At 38.5% G+C, this 26,169-nt stretch overlaps 1 protein-coding gene across 2 annotated transcripts in view; it reads right to left on the minus strand.

Moving 5' to 3' along the window:
- The window catches only part of LOC126868415 (transcription factor AP-2-epsilon), a 201,251-nt gene that overhangs the window by 90,124 nt on the left and 84,958 nt on the right, over nucleotides 1-26,169 (minus strand). Inside the window, exon 3 of one of the 2 annotated variants that reach the window (XM_050623797.1) lies at nucleotides 22,229-22,348. The exons of the other annotated variant lie outside the window; for it this stretch is intronic. Within the exon in view, the coding sequence (XP_050479754.1) occupies nucleotides 22,229-22,291 (63 nt within the window). The 5' untranslated portion in view covers nucleotides 22,292-22,348. The remainder of the gene's footprint in view (nucleotides 1-22,228; nucleotides 22,349-26,169) is intronic. 2 annotated transcript variants of the gene reach the window in all.

The following is a 26,169-nucleotide window of genomic DNA, read 5'->3' on the forward strand; positions in this document are numbered from 1 at the left end:
ATGCCTCCGATATTCGTCATTAGAAGGATTTAGAGGTTCTCGCTTAATTGTTCTATCCATAAACTTATTTACATCCTCTGATCAGATTTTCGCTCTCTAGACGTAAAATTGTAAGGATAAGGATCGCTAGGAAACCGAATATACTTCGTTGCTCTGTTTTTCCCACTATCACCTGTATTTTCATCTATACATACTTTTCTTCACGCGTGTAACAAAGTTGATTTATTAATATAATTACTACTTATATATTGTAATAATAGTAGTAGCAGTATTATTGTATATATGATTTATTAATAATGTATAGTATTGTATATGCAAATTTGGTAGATAATACTCTGTGCAGATTACAACCCCTTATACATATGTATGCATGCGATATCAGTATGATTTTATTAAATAGTTTTTTAGGTTTACAACGTAGGAAGAACTTGATACATGATAAATTAACAAGTATTTAGATCGGTATAATTTCCGCTGCGAATAGTAGCGGAAATTTGCTTAATGTATATCTGTCATTTAAATACATTCTTTTTCATCTGTTTTTTCAGTTAGTACATAAACAACATGTAATATGACACTACATAGGCGAAATAAACGTATGAGAAATATAATTAAATAATTTAAGCTAAGATAAGCGAGAGAGCTCTAGAGGATATAAGAGGATTTGATGAGAACAGGGTAATGAGATTGAAAAGAAATCACGAGTGTACTTTTCCAATGTTACAAATTAATGTAGCGAACTGGCTAAGGTATGTATACAAATTTTAACAGTTTTATGCTCTTACTTGCTTCTTGTGTCTGCGTAATCTTTTTTTCTACTGTATCCAATAGATAAGACTATCTGTCATTATAGTACTCATAGAATCAGGTACTAAAGTGTATCACGCATATATTAGAGAAAAAACTGGTGTGACGAGAACCTCTTTAGTTGTATCTGTTTTTTTTTTCGCTGACAAATACAATTTCCATTTATTAATAGGTACTTAATTAACGCGCATTTCATTGACCGCTAGAAAAAACATTAGAAAAACTATATTCGTATAAACGTGTATATGTATTTGGGCAGAGAAAGAAAAACGGGATACCATTAATCATATTTTTGCGTCGTTTAAAAGCACGCTATTGGAAAAGCATAGAAAGTACTAATTAATTTATATCAATGTTCTGTCGAACGTTTAACGATTTCGAACATAATGTAAAGTTAATGATACAAAATCAAAATAATAATAATAAGAATCATAGAAGAATCAAATATCCTTTTTTCGCTTAAACATCGATCGACATGTTCTATAACATATCATTTATACATATACATACACGTAAGTATAATATCAGATAAGATAACCATACATCGCTGAGTTCCATTACTTTTTAAAAGATAATACTGCTTTGGTTAAATAATTCATATTTAAATTTCTGTAGTGAAAGAAATCGAATAATAAAATCTGTTGCCACATTGAACTTTCACTCTTTTTCTCCCGATTCGCGTTTTAGATTGCTACTTCAAAGCGCTAATTTTTTTCCCATTAAATTTCGTAAACGTTTCTACTCGCGACCGATCGATCGAGTTAGCGCAAGACCAGTGAACGAGCAAACGGGAAACAATTTAAACGGGAAAAGCAGAAATAAATGCGAGCACTGATTACCAGAAAATCACGTTGCCAATTGCGTGTCGCTGGATTGGACGTTACGATCGCAATCACGACCATCTGGATCTGATCATTGCTATTTCGTTTCTTATCCATAGTCCAGTGAATGATAATGGTAAATAGGCGTGGCTTGTTCGAGATTTGTTATTACAATCACGTCTTCGGCCACGCGATTAGAGTCGAATTGCGCGAGTCGCTTCTAATACAACCACCATTCTTGCGGAATCGAGTCTGCAGCCAGCCGATTTCGTTCCAACTCATCGTTCTCGCAACGCTTTTCTCGATCCAGACATCTTTTTGCCCATTTTCATCGTTTATATTGGAATTACATATTAGGTTTTGAAGTTGAGCTGAAGTTTTTATCGACAGAAATACAAAAAATCTATTCTACGATAAAGGATAAAGGAATTCTTGAAGCAATTCTGATTTCTTTCTGAAAGATACAATATCGTCGTCCAGTCGCGTTATCTTTAACAAAACAGACAGTTTGTCGACAGTTTATAATAATTTGTCATTTACACGCGTAAGCGCCGTAATCATCTAATAAATTATCGGTCTATTGCTTTGCCATGTTCGTAGACCATGCATCCCGTCAAACCGCGACGTTGCTCTTAGGTATCATTCATTAACATCGTTGCTCCGTCACAACGATGATATATCGCGAGATGCATTTAAAAGACTATCATTTGAGAATTCCTTTGCAAAACGGTGTCGAATCACGAACAATAATCTCGTAAAAAGATCCGCGCGATCGTAAATGCGCTCGATTTATAAGCCATAAAACGAATTCTATTACAAACACTACGATGAAAAAGAGTGGAAAAAGATAATCAAAAAAAAAAAAAAAGAGACGAGTTGACGAAGGACGCATATAACGGGAGCGTGACGCGTATCTGTCTCAATCCCATCGGCCGCCTATCGATTAACTGATTGACGAAGATCGAATCTTTTCAGTCGTTCAAACGACTCGATACAATCCACTAGTTTGAAAATACACACTCAGTCGTTAAAATAAAACGTGACGCTCGTAAAGACGATTGAAGCATAGCAATTGAGAGTCTAAAACTTGCTCACGTACGTAACACACCATCGAGAAGTTAGACATTAAACATATCCTTAACCCTTTATATAATCTCGTGATGTTAAATGACTTCACTTTTTGTAAGCTTGATAATTTTATTGTTTAGGCACACGATTAATGTTCAGTTCTCAGAAAACGAACAGCTTGCTCTCGTAAACTTAATTATCGCAAAAAAGAAATGACATAATCAATTGTAAATTCCAAATTTAAATAATAATGTCTGCGAAATTATCGCTTTGGAATTGACCAAAGTGACTTCTAAGTAACTCAAATAAAAATTCTGTGACCAATTACGACTCTTTTGTCATTTAAACATCTGTCGTAAAGCTTAGAAACGGGCATAAGGGGAACATTACTTTAATATCTGATCAACGCTCTTTCGCTTTAGAACGAACATTCCTGTCTGAAATCGTAAGTACACACGTAGATTTCCTATTCTCTTTGTTCACCAAGAGCAATCGCAAAATGATCTCCGCGGTAGATCGATACGATGACGAGGCCGAGTGCCACGAGAAAGAAGAAAAGAAAGTTCTTGCGAGCGAAAAAGAGAAGAAGCAAAACGAGCCCCGGTGCATTCGATTCTACTCGGCCATTAGGGCACACAGCATCCTCTCGAATCCATTCGGGGCCAGGCCTGGTTGCGGTTTCGCGATCGAGAAGCGGTCGCGAGGTAGGTGGATACCAGAGTCGATCAGAATCTCGTTGCAACGATATCGTATTCGTTCCTCGAGCTTACGTTAACCCACGATTCTTTCTTTCTTTCCTCTTCTAACCGTTTCCAGTCCCAACAACTTCGTTTCGACGACTCTCGACAATTCTCGAGCCCGTTGCATCCGGTCAGCTGCAATGTTCTTCGAAACCTTCCGAACGATAGATCGCACGGTTACGTTCCCTGGATCGCGACTTCGTGATCCCGTCGAACGAGGATGACGAGATGCAACGCCGTTATAAGAGTTTCGAGATGCTGTATGTATGGATCATCCTGGATAGAAGATTTAAAGACGCAACAATGGAATGTGTGTTTCAATAGAGGACGGTTGTTACGTCGTCGAGTTATGGGGTCGCGTTGCGTGAGAGAAATCCGCTATATCAGTGCGCTGCACGGGCAGATGGCAGATGATATTGTAAGATGATTGACGAGTATTTCGATGATAGCAGGAAAACGGAGATTCAGTATTTCAAGGTGATTCGACGATGTTTGGACATGTGCGAAGAGGTATGAAGCTTGCGAAAATGATCAATTATAAAAAAAAGATGCTTATATTCGATCCTTATATTCTTATATCACAATCCTTGTATCAAACGCGATTCAAAATTCGCGGCGAGGCCACGAGGGACGGAGAATGATGCCGCGTACCCGTCGCCATGCTCCAGTTCGCACAGTCATCGAAAGTGAACACGTCGATGTACATAATCCGAGTGACTTATCTCGCGGAACGATCAACTAGATATTGTCCCTGCGGTCCAGAAACGTACGCAGAAAACGCAAAGAAAGCGAGTCGGAGGTTTTTGCCGCGCGAAATTACACGGCCGCAAAAGGCGATAATACGACCTGTGATATCTCTGTCCGATGATGCTTTCTGCTGCTAGCCATTGTTCAATGGTCGTTTATTAATAAGCACGAGACCCAGTACTCGCGTTAATGAAGCGCGGGCCAAGGAAAAATACAAATCGCGCCATTTTCAAATTCAATAATCGCGTCATTTGTATTCGGTACAAAAGGAGCACGCTGACACATCAAAGAACTCGTAAGTTGCATTGATCTTTCATAACGCAATCCCGCGTGAATAACCATAAAACGTAGAAGAAGAGATGAAGAACCTTGCGTTCAACGACGTGCTTTCTCAACAATATTCCAAGAAGTCGTATTTGTTGCATCGATATTAATTAAATAAAATGGAACGATAAACAGGTTGATGGAAGAAAGTTCTGTCTAATATATGATTATGTATAAGGAAGAGAAAATTTCTTTAAAGGGAGATCAAGTCAGTGGCATGTTTCGTATACGGTTAAAATCGGGGGCTTAAAAAAAGAAAAATTAAAAGGTTAAAATCAGTAATCATGGAATAATTTCAGAATCACCTGGCCGTTGCGCGGAGTTGTTAACCTTTTAATTAATCGATAAGGGCCGTTTTCACGAAGCAAGCTCGATCGAGAACGGCGCAAAATTAAACGGCATCGAATAAAAAGCGCGAGGGCAGCGACGAACACGAAACCAACACCGCCAACGAGATCTTTTTCTTCTCATTCTTCTCGTTTCCTTCTTTCACATTTTCTTCTTTTTCTTTTTTGTTTTATAAGACCTGTGTTAAAAAGTTTTCGATTCACGGTGACCTCGAGAGAGGCTGCAAGGAAGAGCAGCTTTCAATCTCGTAACGTTACCGGAACGTTATAATCGTTATTGAGGCGAGTTCAGATGACGTAATTACTACCTCGGCCGAACCGAAAAAGCGTTAAGCGTACGGAACCGATGCCTGATTATAGTGGTACGTAATAGACGGCTTTTAAAAGTTCATTAAGTAGCCGATTGTGCGACTCAAAATTGTCCGTGTTGAATTGGGTCAACGGCGATCCGCCGTGATTTTTCGAAGGGCCCGCCGCGTGAAACGGCACGCCAACCAAATAATTCGGTGCCTTTTGAAGCGGATCCGCGAATTGCTTGGCGAGAACAGGATATTATGCTCGATAAAAGCGAGCGCACGAGCCTATCAGATATGATGCGAGCACGCGATGCGGTCGAGGAAGCGACTCTACTCTGATTCCTCTCTAAAGAAGAGAGGAATTCCCCTTATTGCTCGGGAAATGTTTGTTTGCTTGTGACATTTTATTATCGTGCGAAAGGGAAAAGAGACTTTGATTTTATGCGAGTGAAATAACAGATCGAAGTATCTAATGTATGAGAAAATAAGAACCTTAAATCGGAAACTTGGAGGAATTTAAAAATCTTAATTTGAAAATTTAACAGTTTGAAAACGAAGGAAATTCTTAAAACCAATGCTTTAGGTTTCAAAGAGTTGAATACCTTAAACAGCAAATTGTTCTAGCAAGTAGTTCTTGTTCTATGTCTCATTTTGAGAAATGTGTATTTAAGAAATTTTCAGCCGCTTTTAATTCTAATTCGGTATAAACAAAAAATTAATAGGTATAGTCTTTACGCTAACGAGGTTCCCTGGCCTTCCACCATAATTCTTAGAAGACTAATAGAAGCAGAAGAAACTTGTAAATTCAAAAGTTTGAGAATTGCTATTGTAACCTGCCTTCGAATATCATCTGATAAACTAAGTGCTAATCGATCCTAAACTATCGAAAGCAGCCACGAGACGCAGCACTTAAAGCCCTTTTCGTACTAAAACAAAGGTGATAACACATTAGTCTTTGATTACCACAATCCCCACTTAACGCTAACTAAAAGAACAGAGGGAACATCGTTTTAGCTAATACGTCAGTTAGCAGTTATACTCTAGCAACACAAACATGCTGTTATATCTATTTCATAACTAAACTAAACTTCAATAACTATTATACAAATATGAATCAACATACGATAAACTTCCAAACGTAGTTTTCGAAACATCATCTGAGGATCAAACAATCTTCTCCTGTGATCCGTATTGTCCATAAATAAAAATTTGATGATCTTTCTATTCGCAAGATATGTTAAATTATGTTAAATATCATTTACTGGATCAAACATAATTTTGAAAATAGAATGTGTAAATAATCCATTTATCGCGAAATGCTATGTCCCAATAAATCTTATCGATGCAAAAGTTGCCTCGCAAATTAACCGTGAACATCGTTACATCGACAATTTTCAACAATTCTTCCACCAATATTTCTAAATCCTGTAAACACTAATCACCCAGCAGTTTTCTTCCGCGATGAGATTACGTGCTCTCTCACATGACCGGCAAAAAGAGAATCGACTAAAGGACAACGGGAGGAGGAGAAGCAATTGGGAGAAAAAACGGACTCCTTCGACTCTCATCCTCCGGCAGAGGCGAGATTCCGCTCGCGCTCCTTTGGTCCAGCCAGGTCAACGCCCCAGTGACCAACGCACCTTGTTCCTTCGTTCATAACGCGTACGTGCCGCGATTGCCGACGTTCGCCCGTGTCTGCGTGTACACACGCGTTTGTGAGCGAGCGAGCGAGCGAGCGAGCGCGGACATCTCTCGCGCGTGCTATCTAGGGCAAACGGGTTGGAGCAACGTTAGACTTTTTCCCTGTCTGCCGCTTCGAGCGAGATCGAAAAAATGTCACGGTGAAAAAACGCAACAGCGGCTTCGACCGGCGTTGCTGTTCTGCTCCGCTCACCGGAAGCGACGCCGCCCCGACGCAACGACGTCGAGAAAGCCGTCTAGCTCGCCAACGACCTAACCGGAAGCGCCTTAAATCACGAAAACGTACCATCCATTTCCAATTACATAATTGCGAAAATGAATGTTACGGATAGGAAAAAACCATTGACGTGGCTGTGGATTTGACGAATGGTTAGAATTACGTTCTATTCTTGTCGTAAATGATAATGTTGTGATTATAACGCGAAGCATAAAAATTAAGGATCGAAGGTACTGTGTACGTAATTGCTGTTGTGAAATTATTGAACTGCTGTTTGATTGATTTGAAATAATACTCGTAACATACGAGTATTACCAAAATGCATGAATTGATGGAGCCAGCCTTTGATACTATTAGGTTGTTTGAAAAGTTTCTTTCGTTTTATGAGGAAATAATAGACGCACAACGTTTTTTGTTTTATATTATTTCGTCGAATTACGTACGATCCATTTTGTTCTGTCGAAATAAACATCGCGATATTTCACAGATTTGGTTTCACGTTTGTATAAAGATGCAGTGTTGTAAAAAATACGTTTGCGAAAGAAAGACACTTTTCGGACAACCTAATATAATATCATATTATACTATGGTATACTAGAAGTAAAAACAGACTGAATTTATATACTAGAGGAATCTCGTTGTCAAATTACAAGCCGGTTTTTCCACGTTGTGAAACCGATTTCGCGTTGTACGTGGATAAGAATTGAGTGCTTGAAAAAAAAATTCAGAAACGTTGCATCTACGACACGCACACGTTTCTCTATCCCTTCATTTTCACCCCTATCATTTCACTTTACGTCTGCGTCCTACTACGTATTGTTTCACACGGTAACATCCGGCGGAGGAAATCGTGCTAGACGTTGCAAAAAATTGAGTGAATCGGTAATTGTTGGAAGGATCGTGCGAGACGATCGTTGACGGAACGTGTGTGCTCGGGACAAAATCGATTCTTCGAATTATTCGTCTTTTACTTCGGACATCGACTGCGAATCTTTGTTGTTATATTTCTCACAAACTTTTCGTATTCGAATGATAAACTTGCAAAATATCGATATTATTATTGCTCGATAATCTTTCTCTTATATAGTCGATCACTCCGAAAGGAGAAAACAAATATCCTTTTATATACAAAAAACGATATAAATCGAAGAGCATGAAACTTTCAATTCTATTAAGAATTGTATGATTATACAGGGTGGTTGGTAACTGGTGGTACAAGCGGAAAGGGGGTAATTCTACGCGAAAAAAGCAGTCGAAAATATAGAATAAAAATTTTTCATTTGAGGCTTTGTTTTCGAGAAAATCGACTTTTAATTTTCGCTCGGTACGCGTGCGGTACGTTATAACGGATCTCACTGTAGATCGTTGTCTCGATGGAAAAATTAAAAAAAAAATTTTTTTTTAATTTTTATTCTATATTTTTGACCTCTTTTTTCGCGTAGAATCACCCCCTTTCCGCTTGTATCACCAGTTACCAACTACCCTGTATAATTATACTGCAACATTATTTTCTGTAGCTTTGAAAAATTTAAAAGCACGAACAGCATTCTCTAATGTCTCGTACATTAGAGAATTTTAAGTTTGGTGAGTCACGTAGATAATCGTTTGGAATTTACCGTGTATTATCCGACTACGATGAACAGGGTTGGTCGCCAATGACACAGGACACGTGAGCAAATTACGTCGTTTCGTGCTCCGCACGAATCTTCCTTCCAGGCTTTTAATTTCATCCGCGTGCCGCACCCTCGCGCCATTTCGCTTAGCCGCGATTATTCTTCCCTCTTTCGACGACGTTATGATGAAAAGTGAATTTTTATAGCTTTCTGTCAAAATGTTTGTTTCTATATTGCATCTTATACTTTATGTTTTAGTGTAAAAAATTTATTACTAAATTTGGTAAAGAATTTTTATTTATACAATTTTGGTGGATGATACGTCTTGTCTTTCACGATTTATCGATTAATTCTGTTTTTAACACATACGCAATCGCTGACGTAATATTGCGTCACTTTATGAAACAACAGAAAGCAGCAAGAAAATAACACGGATCAATAAACGAAGTTAAGAATCATTACCTTTCAATTTTACTTCAAGCTTTAAGCAGCTTGTGTAATAATATCTCAACATCAATGAAGCGAAAGATTTCTAATTTATTCGTATTATGAGAAAAAGTGTTCTATTTTAGTTTATCCTCTATTACAAATCCCTATAGAGGCATTGATTGAGAACCAAGCAACGAGATTAAGCTGTCTGATTGAGACAGCGTACTGGTCAACGTCAAACTTTATTCTTAACTTCATTTTTATTCGCATCGATCCTCCGGCGACATCATCAACGTAGCTCCGTCAATTCACACGCAGATTTCATCTCGGCGAGATGGCCTAATTGCTTCCACGTTCTTTCTCCGGCACGGATACGTCGCGATAACTGTGTGAATGAACGGCAGAGCTTCGTTGAAAATGCTGCGAGCTTCTTTTGTAACCGACGTTTCATTCCCATCGCCTGAATTACGATCGTTACAATTTCGTATCATCGTTTAAATAACCATACGGTAATTGAACATGTAAAGATAAATTATTTTTCGTACATTTTTTAATTATAAATAACAATCATGCTGCCTATAATTCGATTATTTAAATCGAATTTAATAAGCTCGGGTAGTACCTATTCGTTTCATCAAAGATACACAGAGCTGAACGTTTCAACTCAACTTTTAATTATATTTCGCTTTAAATTATACATTATTAAAAAAATTTTCATAAAAAGTTTAATAACACCGAGCTCTATAATCCACACTACTACACGTTATGCTTATTAAATAAACTTTTACTTTAAAAAACCGGTTATCACAAAAAATGTAACAACGTTGGAAACCTCTGTGTAACAATCAATGTATTCTGGTATAAAATATAGAATATTTATTCTATGTACAGTTTTTCTCACAATGTTCTAACTTATACTTGCGAAATGATTTTTATATTAATTACATTCTCGTTGATTATATGCCGTAAAATCGAAATAAAATGCAAAATCATATTTTCAATAGACTATGACGGAAAACGCTTGATAAACGACTCTATTAGAAAATTATTCTTCCACTCATGTATTTAGAATCTTTTTTCTCGGAAAAAAAAAGAAAAGAAAAGAGAGGAACAGAAATCGAAATTTATTCATCAGCAACGATACGCTATAACACAGAAACCTATTTATCAATCTTGTTCGCTGTTCTAGCTCTTCCACCTTGTCGGTACGGAACAGTGCGCACTCATTGAAATCGAACAGCGTTGTTAGAGAATCGCGCGAGCTAGACAATGATTAATGCATGAGGGACATTTTCGAGGATCGAGCTAGCGGACTTTCTAACCGGCTGACACGCCACACGTGAGATATTTGATCGTGCGTATTCCTTTTGAGATCCATGCCCGACGACAGAAGTGACAACGCGAAAAAAGATCGGGATCGTGGCCACGAAGTCAGGATTAATTTATCCGACATTCTTTTTCTCTGCACGTCCGGATTGTTCTAGCTTCAACTTGTTGCCAGTGAGATCATATTTATCGATCAATTCGTGTTGCTTCCTTCTTTAACAGCGAATATTGCGTTGCTTTTATAACCAGGGAAATTGGATTTTATTGAACTTAAAATTTTATTGGAAATGTTTTAAAGAGTAGTTTATTATTAGACGATGAATGTTCGTGTCAATTTACATTTTTATAAAATTGTAGAATTATTGGCAAAAGTGAGGAAGCGAAATAAATTTGAAGAACTTGCCTTGATTAATTATAAAAAATATAGATACATAAACTATTAAAATTTACGCATTTTTAAATACTGCTAAGCTTAATAACGATTGATTCTTGCGTTTGTCGAGTACAAGTACGAAAGGCTATGATGGAGTTATAAACTCCGTAAAGACCGATTTGTTTTATATTTTTATCGTTACTTTTCAATTCGAGCCGCAACAAAAGTAAGAAAAGGGAAGACACGTTGTTCTTACGTTGCATGATACAGAACTGAAGAGAGGATCGTAAATCTTGACTCATGAATCGAGACACATTCATTAACAGGCCAAAAGAACCGACCGTCAAAGATCATCAAGAATCATCAACGAAGGAGTTATTAATTGCAAATCAAGCCTCTTTGATTACATCTAGCGCGAGCTTGAAGGATGCATGTCACTGACATTATGTTGGGCGTTTTATGCCTCAAATGCCTCCTTGCATCGATCGTTACACTTTACATCTTCGTCACATAAGACAGAAAAAAGTTACGTAAAGCAACCTTAAAATTTTCATTTATCTTTTGTAGTATTTATCTTCTTACAACTTAATTTCTTATAACAATTCGATTTAAAGTAACACGCTTTGAAAAACCTGCGATTTATTATCTTCTCGTAAGAAAAGAAAAGAAAATCTTCTGAAAGAGTGAAAGGAATTATCGTACAAAAATTGACTGAAAGAAGAATAAAATAACAAAAGTAGCAAGAACCGTGGCATTCTCGGCAAAATTATATCTGTTATCGGCGAGTAGTGCGCACTTTCACATTGGAAATACAATGCGATTCGAATCTGGGTTCGTGATTGCACTTACATAAAATAATAATTATCAGGGGAAACTCTAAGTGAAAGTAATTGATGCATTCACGATTAATTAAAAGCAAACTTCGATTTGGATCCTATCTCTCTGGCCCGCATAACGCGTAAACTATAATTCTCTTACTGTCTTTTAACTTCAGAGATTTTATTCTCAGCATTAACAAGTCTAATGCGAATAAATCTGTCGGAACGTTGATATAGCGAACTGAGAATCAATAGTGAACTAACTCGAGTTGTCAAAATTTCAATTCGAACTAGTATCATCTCTATCCTCTCGTATCTTGAAAAGTTGGGGCAACGGAGGTTACTTGTACCGAGATATAATTATCAGTGGCGCAAGAAGATTCGCGACTGTCATCGAAAGATAAAAGGCCACCGTTGAAACTCGAACGCGTATCGCGAAACGAAAGCAAGAAGTTGCCCGAACGCGGCCACGGTTACGAGGCTCGATAGCCGTTGGCTGACGAGGCCGGCTCGTAATTACTCGACAAGATTTAATCGACGTGCTCCGGGCTAATTAAAAATTCCTCGCCCCTCGCGGACTCTATCAATAAGGAGATCCTATCGGGCTAACGGTAAGAAAATGTCTTTAGCCGTTTCTTCGTTCCGCGAAAGAAAAGACACGGCTGGTATCTTCGCGTAAATCTCAAAAGCTATCCGTCACACGATATTGCCGCCGATAATCGACCGTTTCTACGGTGAGCTTGCATATTTCTCGCGGAACGCTATTCGACGTGACTCGCTCGCTGGACAATTCGGGACGAGTGAGTCTCGCCACCTGCTCGATAGTCTTTGCACCCTTTGTGCAATCCATAATGGCGAGACTATTTTCCGATAAAAGTGCGCAACCCTGAAAGCAGACACGTTCGTATCTGAGATCGAACTCGATTCAGCAGTAACGTTAATTGGTGCTGTTTGTCAGAGTATAAGAACGTGATAGGAGTTGATCGAGGGAACAATGTTTAGATTCGTTCGAAGACTGTCACGATGAAGAACTTTTACGGTTTAATCGTGGATCATATAGCGTGTAATTTAAAACTTCAGCAATGTACATATCATGAATGTGATCTTAATTTGAGGGTTTAGTTATAACGAATATGAAATAATTGGTGAAAATAATTAATCAAGATGACAAAATAAGGAAGTTGGCAGATAAATAAATTGGTTTCTGATTTAATTTCATTCGCCGGTTGATGCAGAGTTGATTGAAGTTAGTTGTCCTGAGTATTTTATTGTTAAATATTGTAAACGAACGTAATAGATAATTTCATGATGTATATGTTTTAGAGATTATATTTAATAACATTGATGAAATATTTACACCAATTATTAACGCGACCAATTTATAGTTACATAAAAGGAAATTAATGAACGAATTTGATGTATAAATGTAAAAACACCGAAACTTAAGAAACTTAAGTGGATGTGTTTGAAATCAATACGCGTTACACAGCAATACATACTACGACCATCTACTGAGAAAATAAAGTAAGTATAAAATCTTTCGTTATCCTCTCAACTTCCCGCAGATATCTTGCTTACCGACTCCATTACCGGCTTCCGCTGTCGTATCTGAAGAGCTTCTGAAACTAGCGTTTATAGATCTCTACCATTACCCACGTTTTCTGAATTATCTAGAGAGCATAGTTACAAATCACGATGAATGTGGCCAAAGAAACACCAATATACCAAACATAAATGTTACTATATTCCTAGATTCAAACATAACACTTTGAAGAAAAAATATTGTATACAAATAAACATATTGTATATCGTAAATATCGTATATAAATAATTCGAAATGTAGAAATTACATATCTTCAATTTTAAAGTGAAGCCTATTCTAAAGTATTCTTAGATAATGATATTATGGTTGTTTAACTTCCACGAATCAGCTGAAACACACTTTTCCTAATTATTTTTTAGCTCAAGTACTTTCCTCAAATCATCTAAAAATCCTTTTTCACGTCATATCCATTCTCTTCACGACTTGTACGCGTGATTTTCATTGTTATATTCGATTCATGATCTTTTATTCAGTAAATAATTTTCGGCGGCAGAGCCAAAAAGAGGCAGGAAATAATTAGCATCTAAACAAAAATCCATACGCTCCGCGTGGAAACCGGTTTCGGATACCGTCATATGTTTAACCGACTAATTGACCGGTCTAGATAAAGGGGTGGGATACAAAAGGGGTAGAGGAGGGACCTTATCTCCCTAGCTGACGGTAATAAATATCCCCCCGTTAAAACGTAACTGATTCAAGACATTCTGTAATGATCGGTTTAAGTGTATGATTTAAGACTGTTCCCGTTAAGCTCCGTGGAAAAACTGGCCGCGTCCTACCGATACGCCGCGTGCATACTTCCAGCTTAATGCGCGATCGTTTCTCGATCGCAAACAAGTTCCGAGCTTGGGCGGTGTTTATGGCATTAAAACAGCGAACGGGCCACTTAGCCTGATTACAAGCCGACATATTGGTTTAGAAAAATCTTCTTGCCTTGTACCACGGTACGCTAACCATCTCCCCCTTTCTTCTTTTCTTTCTTCAGTTTGTTCGTTCTTTCTTTCGTTTCGCCGTGTTGGTCCCTTTTTCCGTGTCCATCGGCGATGGCGATTTAATCGCGCGCATTAGACTAGCAAGGTTACACGGGGGTGCCACGTTCCCGTTCACGCTGAAATTCATAGGACTTGCCGGTCACGAAGCCGATCGAGATAACCCGTAATTTATAGTTATTAAGCAAAATGAATGAGTCGCCGATCCCGCGGACGAAATTTTTGTTAATGACCGTCATGCGTCGCCCTTTACGGATGATCTTAATGCACGATCAGCTGCCTTCGCTCCGGAATCGCTTCTACCTGTACGGTTAATTATTGCTTTTACGCGATAGTTTATTGAAACGCTTAGAAGGCGATTGGACGACGATATGCAAACATCGCGAGCACGCACGATCAGTTTGATGTTTTATATCTGATTAGGGTGGTTTAAAACGAGTCATCTATAGCGTCTATGCGGCTTTGCCGAAGATTTATCATTTTTCCTACGGTGATCCGAGATATTACTATCCGAGGTACTGTCAAGTGCCGCTGATGGATCGAGAACAACAGTTTATTCGTAATAGAATTTTAAGTCAGAAAATAGCAATTCATCTTGTACTACGAAAAGAAAAAAGGAAAAAGAAAAAAAAAACACACACAAAGCGAACGAAAAATGCGAGGAAATCGGCGTAAGGCGTTCTAATATTCGAAGGAGCCCATCAAATCCGGCTAACTCGTCTTCGATTCGAGGCACGCTCGGAATTCGCAAACGCCTTTAATGAGGCAGTTTTATATCGGTGTCGGCAACACCGAGGGGAGGTTGAGAACCCCAAGGTGGCTCGTGCTCGATGATGACCTCTGACCGCGAACGCTCGAGAGTGAGACGAGGCCATGCCTGGGCACGCGAGGCCCAAGACTTCGCCCCGAGGCACGCGCACCATTCTCTTTCTCCTCTTTTTCGTCTCTTCTTTCTTCTCTTGGCCACCATCGAGCCGAGGCTTCTCTTCCTTCTTCGTCTCCTTTCTCTCCCTCCCCTCCTTTACCCTGTTCACCCTGTGCCAGCTCGCTTCCCTCCTTTTTCCCTCCGTTTCTGTCGGCCTCTCCACGTAATTTTGCGCGATTGGCCGGTGTCATGCCGTGCAGAACGCTGCCCATGGAAACTCCATGATCGCGGCGCGCTAAGTGGCGGACAAGCGGAGAGGCGAAACGCCGCTTGTTTTGCATCTGCCTCCCTTTTGAACGCGGGCGATCTCGATCAGGATCCATTCTGGATCCCTTGGACAGACGCGCTGGGCGTGATCGAAGTTTCGATCGGACGGGATTCGGCCAGAGCCGAAGCCAAAGCTCTCGGTATCTCTGCCAGCAGATTGGAATATTTTGATAGGCTTTATATGTGGATAGGATCTTCGATTCGCGGCGCAGTTTTGCCAGGAAATCTTGATGACGATGTCGATACGGAATTTCGAACGAAAGGTTAGTTTCCGTAGGATTGGAGATCGAAGATCGAAGAAAGTTTCCCTTGTCTATTTGATTAAAAAATATTACCGTCCGATTCCCTTTTGTTTTTTGGTATGAAAAATTATTTGTAGATTATTAGGAAACGACAAGAGTTTTAGATGATTTTCAACGATAGGTTCATGAATGAACGAGGGAAAACTACAGCGAGCGATAGAGTCATTGAACTTGAAACAGCAAATGAAACATCGAAAGATAAATTTTTCATATAGCGGTTAAAAAAAGTTTCTGAGGGGAAAAAATACATTTCGCTCGGTGCGGCATTCACAGTTACAAATTTGCAATTCTACAATATGTAATCTGATTTACAATCTGTGCATTTTTTCCCGCTTGCAAATTGTAGAAAAATACGATATCTGTCGAACAAATGTACAAATGTGCACATATTGTTTGTCGTGTAATTCGGCTTCAAATTTTTCCCGTGAAAAGGGTAAAAGCTTTTGGCCAATATCTATGTACCTACCACCACCGTCGTATACAAATATTCGTATAAACATTGTATAAAAAAATGTATCATGTGGATGTTCGACCTTCGTTTTTACTCGCGAAAGTAACTTTCTAATGAATTTCATTTATAATTGACATGCAACTTTTGTATCACCATATTATTTTTCAAAACTTGCAGAATTGGACTAATATTACTAGTGAAATTTCGCAAGTTGCAAATTACAAGTTATCCGCAATAATAAATTCTCTTGTGTAGCAGCAACAGGTTTGCTACGAGTAAATTTTGCACATTACAAATCAGTTGATTATAATATTTGCCTTAAAATGTTTTAAATATGAAAAGTAGTTTATATATGTCCACATGCAACCCATATCTTGTAATACGTTAATGTTACGATGTCGTATTTGTTGTTCGACAAATTATCGCTCAAGGCTACCATATTTCCACGATATTTTCTTAATTCAGCCAGACCGAAAATCTCCATTTTCGCGTTAAATGATGATCTTTCATCACAGAAAACATACAGAGATTCCGTTGGAAGCGTCGAAAAAGATAAGCTAATCGCAATAAAAGACACAGAATCGAGGTGAAACCGGGCTGACGCGACGCGACGACGCGAAAACAAGAGCAACATAGCGACGCGGCCATCGAGCCGGTCGCCGGACATCAAGGTGAAGGATACGCGCGCCAGGTATCCGACACGGCGAACTTTCCAAGGGGCGGTGTGAAGGGCGTAGCCCGCTAATTATAATTATACTACAGCGGTATTAGCAGCGTGAAACGCAACGTAAATTCTGGTGAAATACTCGCCGCCCCTCAGGGTGCCGGCGCGCAGCTCGTTTGCTAAGAAGCGGTTTCTGGCGTATAGGCGCGCGCCGACCAGCCACAGCGTGCTTTGTTTCGTGTCGTAGTTCGACCGGCCTGCATTGTCGTACATTACTGTGTAGAAATAAATGAGTTCGTTATGCGAGAAAAACGAACGGCAGGCTAAACGCGATGCACGCAGGTCGGCCAATGCCACGCCAAGTCGCCGCCATTTGTCCGCGTCGTTTCGCCTTTTTAATTACGTCACATTAATTATCAGCCAATAATTAGAAGAGAAAAGGTCTACGACCTTCTCCTGTTTCTGCTTCCGCCTGTCTTTCGTGTCTTTCTTCTTTCGTTTCTAATTATCGTTCTTCCGATAATTGTTAAATACCAATTGACTGGTGCAGGATCGTCATTCGACTGGTATACCCACTGGACATCGTGGCAAACGACGTCGACATGGGTACGGTACACGCGAGTCATTAACGCGACTCGTTGCCCCCGAAGCATACCTGACAATTTGAATATGATAATTACGCGTCTCACGCGGCATCAAATGGTTTAACGCTAGATTGCAACTAGGAACGCTCGTGTGCATCGTTGTAAATCTCTGACGGGATTGTTGATCTCCTTCCTCGAGGGAATCTGGCGTGCCTTCCATCGCCAACTCCTTTTTACGGGGAGCTATGTCTCGCGGAACAGGTGTCCATCAAGATCGGCACAGCGGTTGAAAGATTCTTCATTCTTGAGAGAAATACGAGAGGAGTAGGTACGATAATTTTTGGATGCTTTCGATCTTTCTCATTTTTTTAGACGATGGAAAGTTTTATTTTCACTTTTACTCAAGACGAAGCGACTTTGTTCGGCAAAACAATCTGCCAATATCCTATCCTCGCGAACAAAGAAAAATCCGATTATAGATGAAAGCACTACAACGATGAAATTTCCTATCGTTGAAAACGATATAAGAATGGAAGTAAAATTTCATCAGTAGAACAATCTCGAAAATCTACATCACGCCAAAGATTAAACACTCAAGGATAGAAGATACGAAAGTATCTTCGACGGCAGCTTTTATTCTTAATTCATAAATCTCCTCTGCCATCCGCTAATTGATAATAGTAATTACAGCCGCGTGTCACTCAAAACGACCGTGCAGCAGATTATACGTGCGCGTGTATCCGCCACGTCGTTATTTATCATCGTCGGCTTAAGGATCGGGCCGCTTCTTCCTTCGAATTGAGTCGCGCCGCGAGGCGGGCGGTTTCTCCTAGTGCACTAATAACACACTGGCGACCTGATAATTAATAATGAAACTGCACGCGGGGGTCAGCGAGGGGGGAAGAGAAGCCGTGGAGGGGCCCTGTTACGCCGTGCCGCAACCAGCGAAGTCGCGGAGTGGGTGGACCGCCTTTCTGCGTAATTGCAAGGTGCAGCTATACGCGCGATTCGTTGGCCGCATGGAATGGCTAGAAACGGATGGAACGACTGGTGGATCGGCAATCACACAGTGTGGGGAAATACTCGTGAAATACAAGGACAGGAGTAAGATCTCGATGATCGGAGTGTGGAAAAATCGGCAAATCGTATTAATTTGCGGCTTGTTTCAGATTTACGGTCCTTGCCCGTGACGAAAGTTGAATACGGTTTTTAGGTGGATGCAAAGGATGAAGTGAGGGATTCCGAGTAATGGAACACGCGTTTGAATCCTACGTGGTGCTGTATCACTTGGAAGTTGTTATATTCCGTAACCGTGTTTCGTAGCAGCGTATATATTTTAATGTGTAGGTAGTGGTATGGTGATGATCGTGATGGTTCGAAGATCGTGAGGGAAGACAACAAATGCACGCGAAATGTCATATTCCACGTAAAGCTCTATAATTCTACGTCCTTTTTTTTTTTTTATCTAGACTGAAAGACACCAATTCGTTGTTCAATGTTTCAATTTTTCAGACAACGATATATTATTCCCAAATGTCATGGAACTCGACAAAGCACCGAGGATTTCATTAAATCTAACCACGATCGTTTCCTTATTTTTCCACGGTAACATCCCCTTTTTCTCTGTTTCGCAAAGGCTCGCGACTTTCCTTCGGTTTTCTCGTCGTTTTTCCAGGAACCAAGCGGAGGACTCGGACTTCGCCTGGCGGATTGAAACGAGTCTCAACAGGCAAATAAGATAATCTCCATTATAAACTTGGGGGTAGGGTGAGTAAACGAGGAGTTATTTACTCGCCTCGGAAAGAGGGGAGAAAGGAAACAAAGTAATAACAACGGAATGAGAATAAGAAGGTAGATTTGAATCCTTCGTTCGTACCCGCAAACTTCACGACCGCGCAGCCGCGTTAAGTTGGCTTTTTATCGCGTTTATTATCCGCGGCAAATGGCTGCTGCCGACCTCGTTTCCCGTTTCTATAATTCCGCGAATCTCGCTTTTACTGACCGCTCGATATTCCACTTTGTGTTTTAATTCCTTACTTGATGATCCGTAAAAAATATTTCCACCCCTTTGAAATCTCGCTTAAATGTTTTTCGTTCGTTGAGAACTAGATCTCGTCTCTTTTCAGGGTTGTTTTCTTTTTCTCTTCAGGCACCGTTTTTGTACAACGCTGAATACTTTTTAAAATAATTTTGCAACATAAATAGTTAAAATTTTTCACGAGTACAAAAACTATTGCTAATGATTTAAATTTGAATTAAATTATTTTGCTATAGTATCATGAAATAAAGAATCTATTTGTCTCAATTGTTGGTACAACAGCTCCTTGACGACAGATAAGCAGATTTTATGACTGTTTTATTTCTTAAGAGAAATACATTTTCTTACCAGAAGAAAAGTTTAAGTTTATCGCGTACAACATTGTAATTGCAGTTTCAAACGAAATAACAAACCGAGTAATTGCTTTCTTGTGGCATTCTCTTGAAAGTTATATAAATTCATAATTCTTAATAACAATTCTCGAGTATCTTTTAGTCGCCATTGAGCACGTATATTGAGTAACGACGTGTTTAAAGATTAAAATTAATATGTTTAACCTTTTCCAGACAGTTAGTACACGTATCGGCTTGAAGCTGTCTAATACCATTTCCGTAATTCAAATATTTTTCGCTACACGATTAATTTTGCATTGAAAATCGTGAGTAGATTGAACGCCGGAATTAAACGCTATGAATGATAATCGCTCAGGGGAGGTTGCACAACCACGGAATTTACTATTGCACTAAATACGCAAAGCGATTTCTATTATGTCTGGCAAAATCTGATTCGAAAAGTCTGCTAAATTTTTAATTTCATCTCTTGAAGTTTCTCACGTCCAATAAATTAGATATGTTATCCGATGAATTAAATACTATATAGACATAGAACATTTTAAGGCACTAATTCTTAGTTTGCGTTTAGCAAATATCTGTCAAGAATGCACACACAGCAATAGATTTTATTCCACGATGAAAGAGATTTCGCAATTTCTTTTCGATGTAAGTACAAAACCTTCTGCGTTTAGCGAGGTTAATGAAAAGGGCTTGTTACAATTACGTTATTCCCATTGAACGAGTAACAATTAGACGGTGCCTTTTTCGCAGTTTTCTCTGGTTCCTTGAGCATGGAAAACTTTCTGGTGCGCAAACAGAATTAATGGAAACAATGACAGGCAAATAGAACAAGCGTTTCGTTCCAAGGAAAATAGTGGTTTATACATCGGCGTTCCCGATGCATATAGCGAATTTCATCATCGACGACTGTGTCGTTGTATTCGCGCAAAAAGTAATAACGATAGCGACGAAAAGAGCATTGTACCTTTAATTGAATCTTTCTTTCGCACTGCCGCTTCCTGCAGTGGTTTAAAGTCGTTGAATTAATTATCAGGTTTACTGGCAAATAATGGCGAGCCGGTCCTCTTTCCGTAGAACTCGCCATAGTTTTGGTTTCATGAAAATGCTTTAGTTAACGCGTGCAGGGTCGTAGTCCGTTAATTTTTCTTATCCGTTTGCACGGATTTAAATTTCCAGGAATTTAGAAATTTCGTTAAAAAGATTTCGTTATTCATTCGCATAGGGATTTGTGTTTTGCTGATTTAATAAAGTATAGCAGCTCGTGCCAGTGTTTAAAAACTTGTAGACATTTTTTCAAATAGGTATATATGTATAATGTGTGTTACAAACATTATAAAATTCTATTAGAACTGTGACAAGACAGGGCTATCCTGATTATATTGGTAAAATTCGAAACGAATCTGAAAATGTATGTGTAATGTAAATATCGATGGTTATGAAAATATAGTAATTTCATTAAACGTCAAAGAAAACTTATAGTCGCGTTTATGGATACCTAATCTCTTTGAGAATTATTTATTACAATCTACGTCAGCCATCAAAGTAGCTAACGAGGCTATCTATTAATCGTAAAAGTCAAGAATTATTTCAACGAAATATCATAGACGCGTTCAACGTTTAGTAGTTCTTCATGACCCTATCCTTTATTTATTCTCCTATTTCTTTCACCATTCATTGATACAAAGTCTCAAATGTAATTCTGAGACCATTCAAGCGAGTGGATAATCGAGAAAAGAGATCGCGTTCTCGTTTAAATTAACAGAGATCATGCTATCTCACCGACAATGAAATCAGGAAACATGCTACGAAACCGGACAAACTTAACGTGCCGTGTCGAACGATGCAGTCGAGAGATAAGTAAACAAATGAACGAACATGCAACAGAGAAAATAAGGTTTTCATTGATCCTTCCGAAGATACGCGAGGGAGAGATTTCATTTTTTAACTGCTAACTCGAGCTGTTACGAGGGTAATCGAAAACGATTTTCGAGTGAAAATTAGAATATTAAAATATACAAATCGACGACTACCTAAATACGATATTTAAAAGTAGTAATTGTTTACATGATTTATGTAAAGTTATTGAATAATTTGTGATTCACGTACAGTAGAACTCCCATTATTTTAAAATGAATAAAAATATTAAAATTTGTCATTTTTTTAACATTGCATTGTCGTATTCTAATAGCTACTCCAAGTCTTTTTCAATCTCTGATTTCATAACTATCTCAAAGCGTTGCACGTCTAGCAGATCATCTTTGACTGACTAGAAAATTGCAAGAGGCGTTGAAAATGTGTCTGGATGAGCGCGAAATACAAATTTTTTGCGGAATCGCATGGAAGAAAGGTCGAAACGCATAAGTCTGTGTGACGTTTCGTTCACAGGGATTGCGGCAACCAAGTTACATAAGAACAACACACTTACCCAGGATGCACCGCAGTCACCGCCTCCAAGTGTCTGAAAGGCTGGCATGCATCTGAACGTCATTCTGAGCTCTACCGCCGAAATATTATCCAAACGTTCACCGCGGTTCTCCGGTCACAACTTACCTAGAACAAGACGAAACGCCTAGTTAGCGATCAAATAAACTAATTTTGAACAAGACATATAAGATAGAAAAAGAATTTTCAAGCTTTTTATTTTCATGAATCGTTATTCAAATTACGTGAATGATCTATAGTTCTAACGACAAAGATGTCCATATGGGCTTCTTTTATTACGTAAATCTTGTGGCTGCAATTCTTCATAAAGTGATCATGGACGATTCAGATGTTACATGAATGTTGATTGATAATTACAATCTCGCTAATAAAAGGATATATCTTATTACATTGTTCTTCACAGAATTATCGATCTGTCTTATGAAACATCCATTATTTATGTCAAAGATATAAAAGCTATAATTTATCCACTATATAGAAATTGTGATATACGGCTTCGTGTGATTAGCAAACACATACATTATGTTTTTATTTGATTAAAGAACAGCAAATTGAATCTTTTCCAACTTTAACACTTTAATTTAATATACTGCCAAAATACATTTAATATATTGTCACTAAAGATTTAATAATATTGTTATCGATAATAATCAGCGAAAGCTTATCACTGCTTTATCATCGGGCTGCTATCATCGGATAAACGTGCTCAATTAATGGTAATTAGAAAATATCAATCTGATGAAATATGTATCTTGAATATCGTAATATTAAAACAATGTCTTCATTTACAGGAATTAATTATATAAATTATATATATCTTATAATATTCAAAGTTTCCTTAAATAATAATCGCTATCTAATCTACCGATTCTCAAAATCGAGACTTATCACCGAGCAGGATTTTTTCACAGAAAAATCTTTCTATTAAAATTATGCAGTACCTATAGTCCCTTTTGTAATTCAGATTCATATACTTATAGTAAACTATTTATAAAAACGTGTTAATTTTCTAAAAGTCACAAATCACATCATATTGATTTACTTTTAAAAAATTCGAATGGAGTTCCCTCTCTTTCCAAGCAAAATGAAAATATAAAATTCAGCAAGCAAGCTTTTCGCTCGAATTACATAATTGCAAAGCGTGCTTCAAGCTTCAATTTTGCGGTTCAAACATCGAGCCAGCTGATACCTGCGATATATCGATTTAGGAGAAAAAGTAAGCAAGTAAATCACTACGGATGTTTTTTTCGAATTCCTCCTTCGCTCGATTTATTATTTTCTTCGCAACGCTATTTGTCTTTTCCTTGTCCTTAACATGTCACGTGTATAATGAACGCAATTTCATGTGAAACACTCTTCAGACCGATGATAACCAGTATGCTGGGGCATTCGTTGGATCGTGTAACTAGAAACTGCCCAGCTGCTTACTTGCGATACGGAATTGAAAAACGCATCTTCATTATCTTGTTCCTCATTTTCCCTCTTTCTTCTTCTTTTTTTCTTTTTGTGTAGGTAAGATCGAAGGAAACAGATTTTTCACTATAACTAAGTTGTAATTATAATGAGTAATTATGTCGTGATTCGGAAAGTCGTTTATTTATGATACGTACCGTACGAAACGATTTATTACACGTATTTTTTAAATTATTTTTATCGGAGTGTATATCATATATTCACCTTTCTATATTCTGATTGAAATTGACCAGAGATTTAATATCTTTCTGCTGCTAAAAATTAAACGAAATCTGTATAAATAATTCGGAAATCTAATTAGATGTATTAACCAGAAATTAAGAACTAACTAAGATAATCTTAATATAATGTAATATATTTTTCTGCCATAGAACAGGTAGTACAAACAACAATTTACTTTTAATTTTACAAGATGGATTCCTATCACGAGAGCCCGGTTTATTTCGCGCGTTCAGGAATTCAAAAAATTTGACGACGGGTTTCTGTTGCGTAAGCGATCCTCTCCCTCAGCTGGCTCTCCCGAACTGATTACTAGGCCGAACGAAGCGCATTCTTTCCGCCAACGAATAAAACCACGCGAAACGACCAGAGGAACCAGCGGTTGTGAGGAGGGTGAGGATCCCAAAGGAGAACGAGACCGCGCAGAAGAGGCACACGTAGATCCAAAAGAAGAGAACGACCACGACGAACCAAGGGAAAACGGACAAATAAAAATACCACGAACAATTCTTTTTTTAAACTCCTTTTCTCTCATCTTTTATTTTTCGTTCCTTATATTTATAATTTATATTCTCCTGCTGTTTTCTGGTCACTATTTTTTCACATGTACCTTATTTTTCCATATTTCCATTCCTCTCCTCCACGATTCCTTCACCTTTTGCAATTTTTATGATCTCTTTTCCAAGTTTCCCATATCCCTCTCTTCTCTCTAGTCACATTTTGTCTCTCTTTCTCATCTTCCTATTCCTCCCTCCTTCTCCTATCCTCGTAACTTTTTCCTCGCAACGCTCCAATCTTCCTTCCCTCAATCTCTGCTCTACTTAAACCTCTTCCTCTTGTCCGCTACCAGTTCCTCGATCATTCCTTCTCACCTTTTCTTTTTCCTCTCTCTCCAGACCGTAGCTCACCTATATTCCTGTTCCTTGGCCAGTGGTAAGTAACCTTCTTTCCTCCCCGACCTAACCCAGGTCCCAGACCCGGTGGAAAATGCAGCGCGCGGTCTGATGCCGCCGTGGCGATGAATAATGGATTCGAACGCAGCCATGCCGGCTACCCTCGGCTGAATATTCATAATGGGTTTCTACGCCATGTGCCGCTGATACGACCGACGATCCTGCACGTCCAGGCTGCGTTCCACGAGACGAGCACGCGCGAGCTTCACGCTCGCGAAACCAGACACACTGGACCAACAACCTCGCCTGTCGAGCGATGCTAATGGGGAAACCTGCCGGTGTCCAACACCGCCGACAGGCCAACCGATTGGTCGACAAGTTTCACGATTCGTGGCATTCGGTTTCCCTGTTTCTGTTTGGCATCGTAAATATGAAATTGCTTGTACACCATCAGCTTCGTCATTCTAGGCCTACGTTGTCTCGCTGTTTGGATATGGAGTCAGTTTGGTACGAGATTCGTGGGTCTAAGTCTTTGTTGCTAGCTGGCTAAATGGACAATCATTGCATCGTTGATTGATATTTGACCGTCTGTACGATTTGACGAACTCGATACCCGACATACTATATACTTCGTGATAATTTTTGTGGTTTATATTAATTAATAAGATCTATGATGCGAACTGATAAGCGATGATAAGAGTGGTGAATTCAGTTTACCTTGAAGCTTTTTAATTCGGAATTTTTATTTGTTTTTGAAAAAATTAGATGAATTACTGATGGAGCTGTACGTAGTATAGCTAAAATAGTGAAAGAATTTAAATATTCATGTTTGAACTAGAGAAACCATTATTGTAGTAGCAAGTGTATTTCATTTAAAATGAAATGTGGTATTTGAAATTTGTCAGGTGGTATTAGATGAGTCTGTTATCTTGACATCGGCGCGTTCTTCTTCTTTATTCTACATTATATTACTTTAAATGGTGATATTAGTATTCTTTACGTCTATGACCGCTATATAATATGTAAGTACATCTATATAGAAAAATATCGGAAGTACAAAATCTTATATTTCTTATTTCATTCTTCTTGTATTGTTCGTATTACGATATATTACATCTTCCACAAATTCACAGGAGAAGGAAACGTTCTATTGAGAAATCCAAAATGAATATATTCTCGCAAAAAAAATTAAAAACTTGGCTTGAGTTACATTCCGATGGATAACGGTTGGCGAACGGAATTATTTGCTTTCCTACCATGGAATTAGGATTACGCAAAAAATTCTGAAACAACATAGATGCCTAACACCTGATATTACATCATGTGATTTACTTAAATT

The sequence above is a fragment of the Bombus huntii genome, chromosome 8 (genome assembly GCF_024542735.1).
Source record: "Bombus huntii isolate Logan2020A chromosome 8, iyBomHunt1.1, whole genome shotgun sequence".
Taxonomy (NCBI): domain Eukaryota; kingdom Metazoa; phylum Arthropoda; class Insecta; order Hymenoptera; family Apidae; genus Bombus; species Bombus huntii.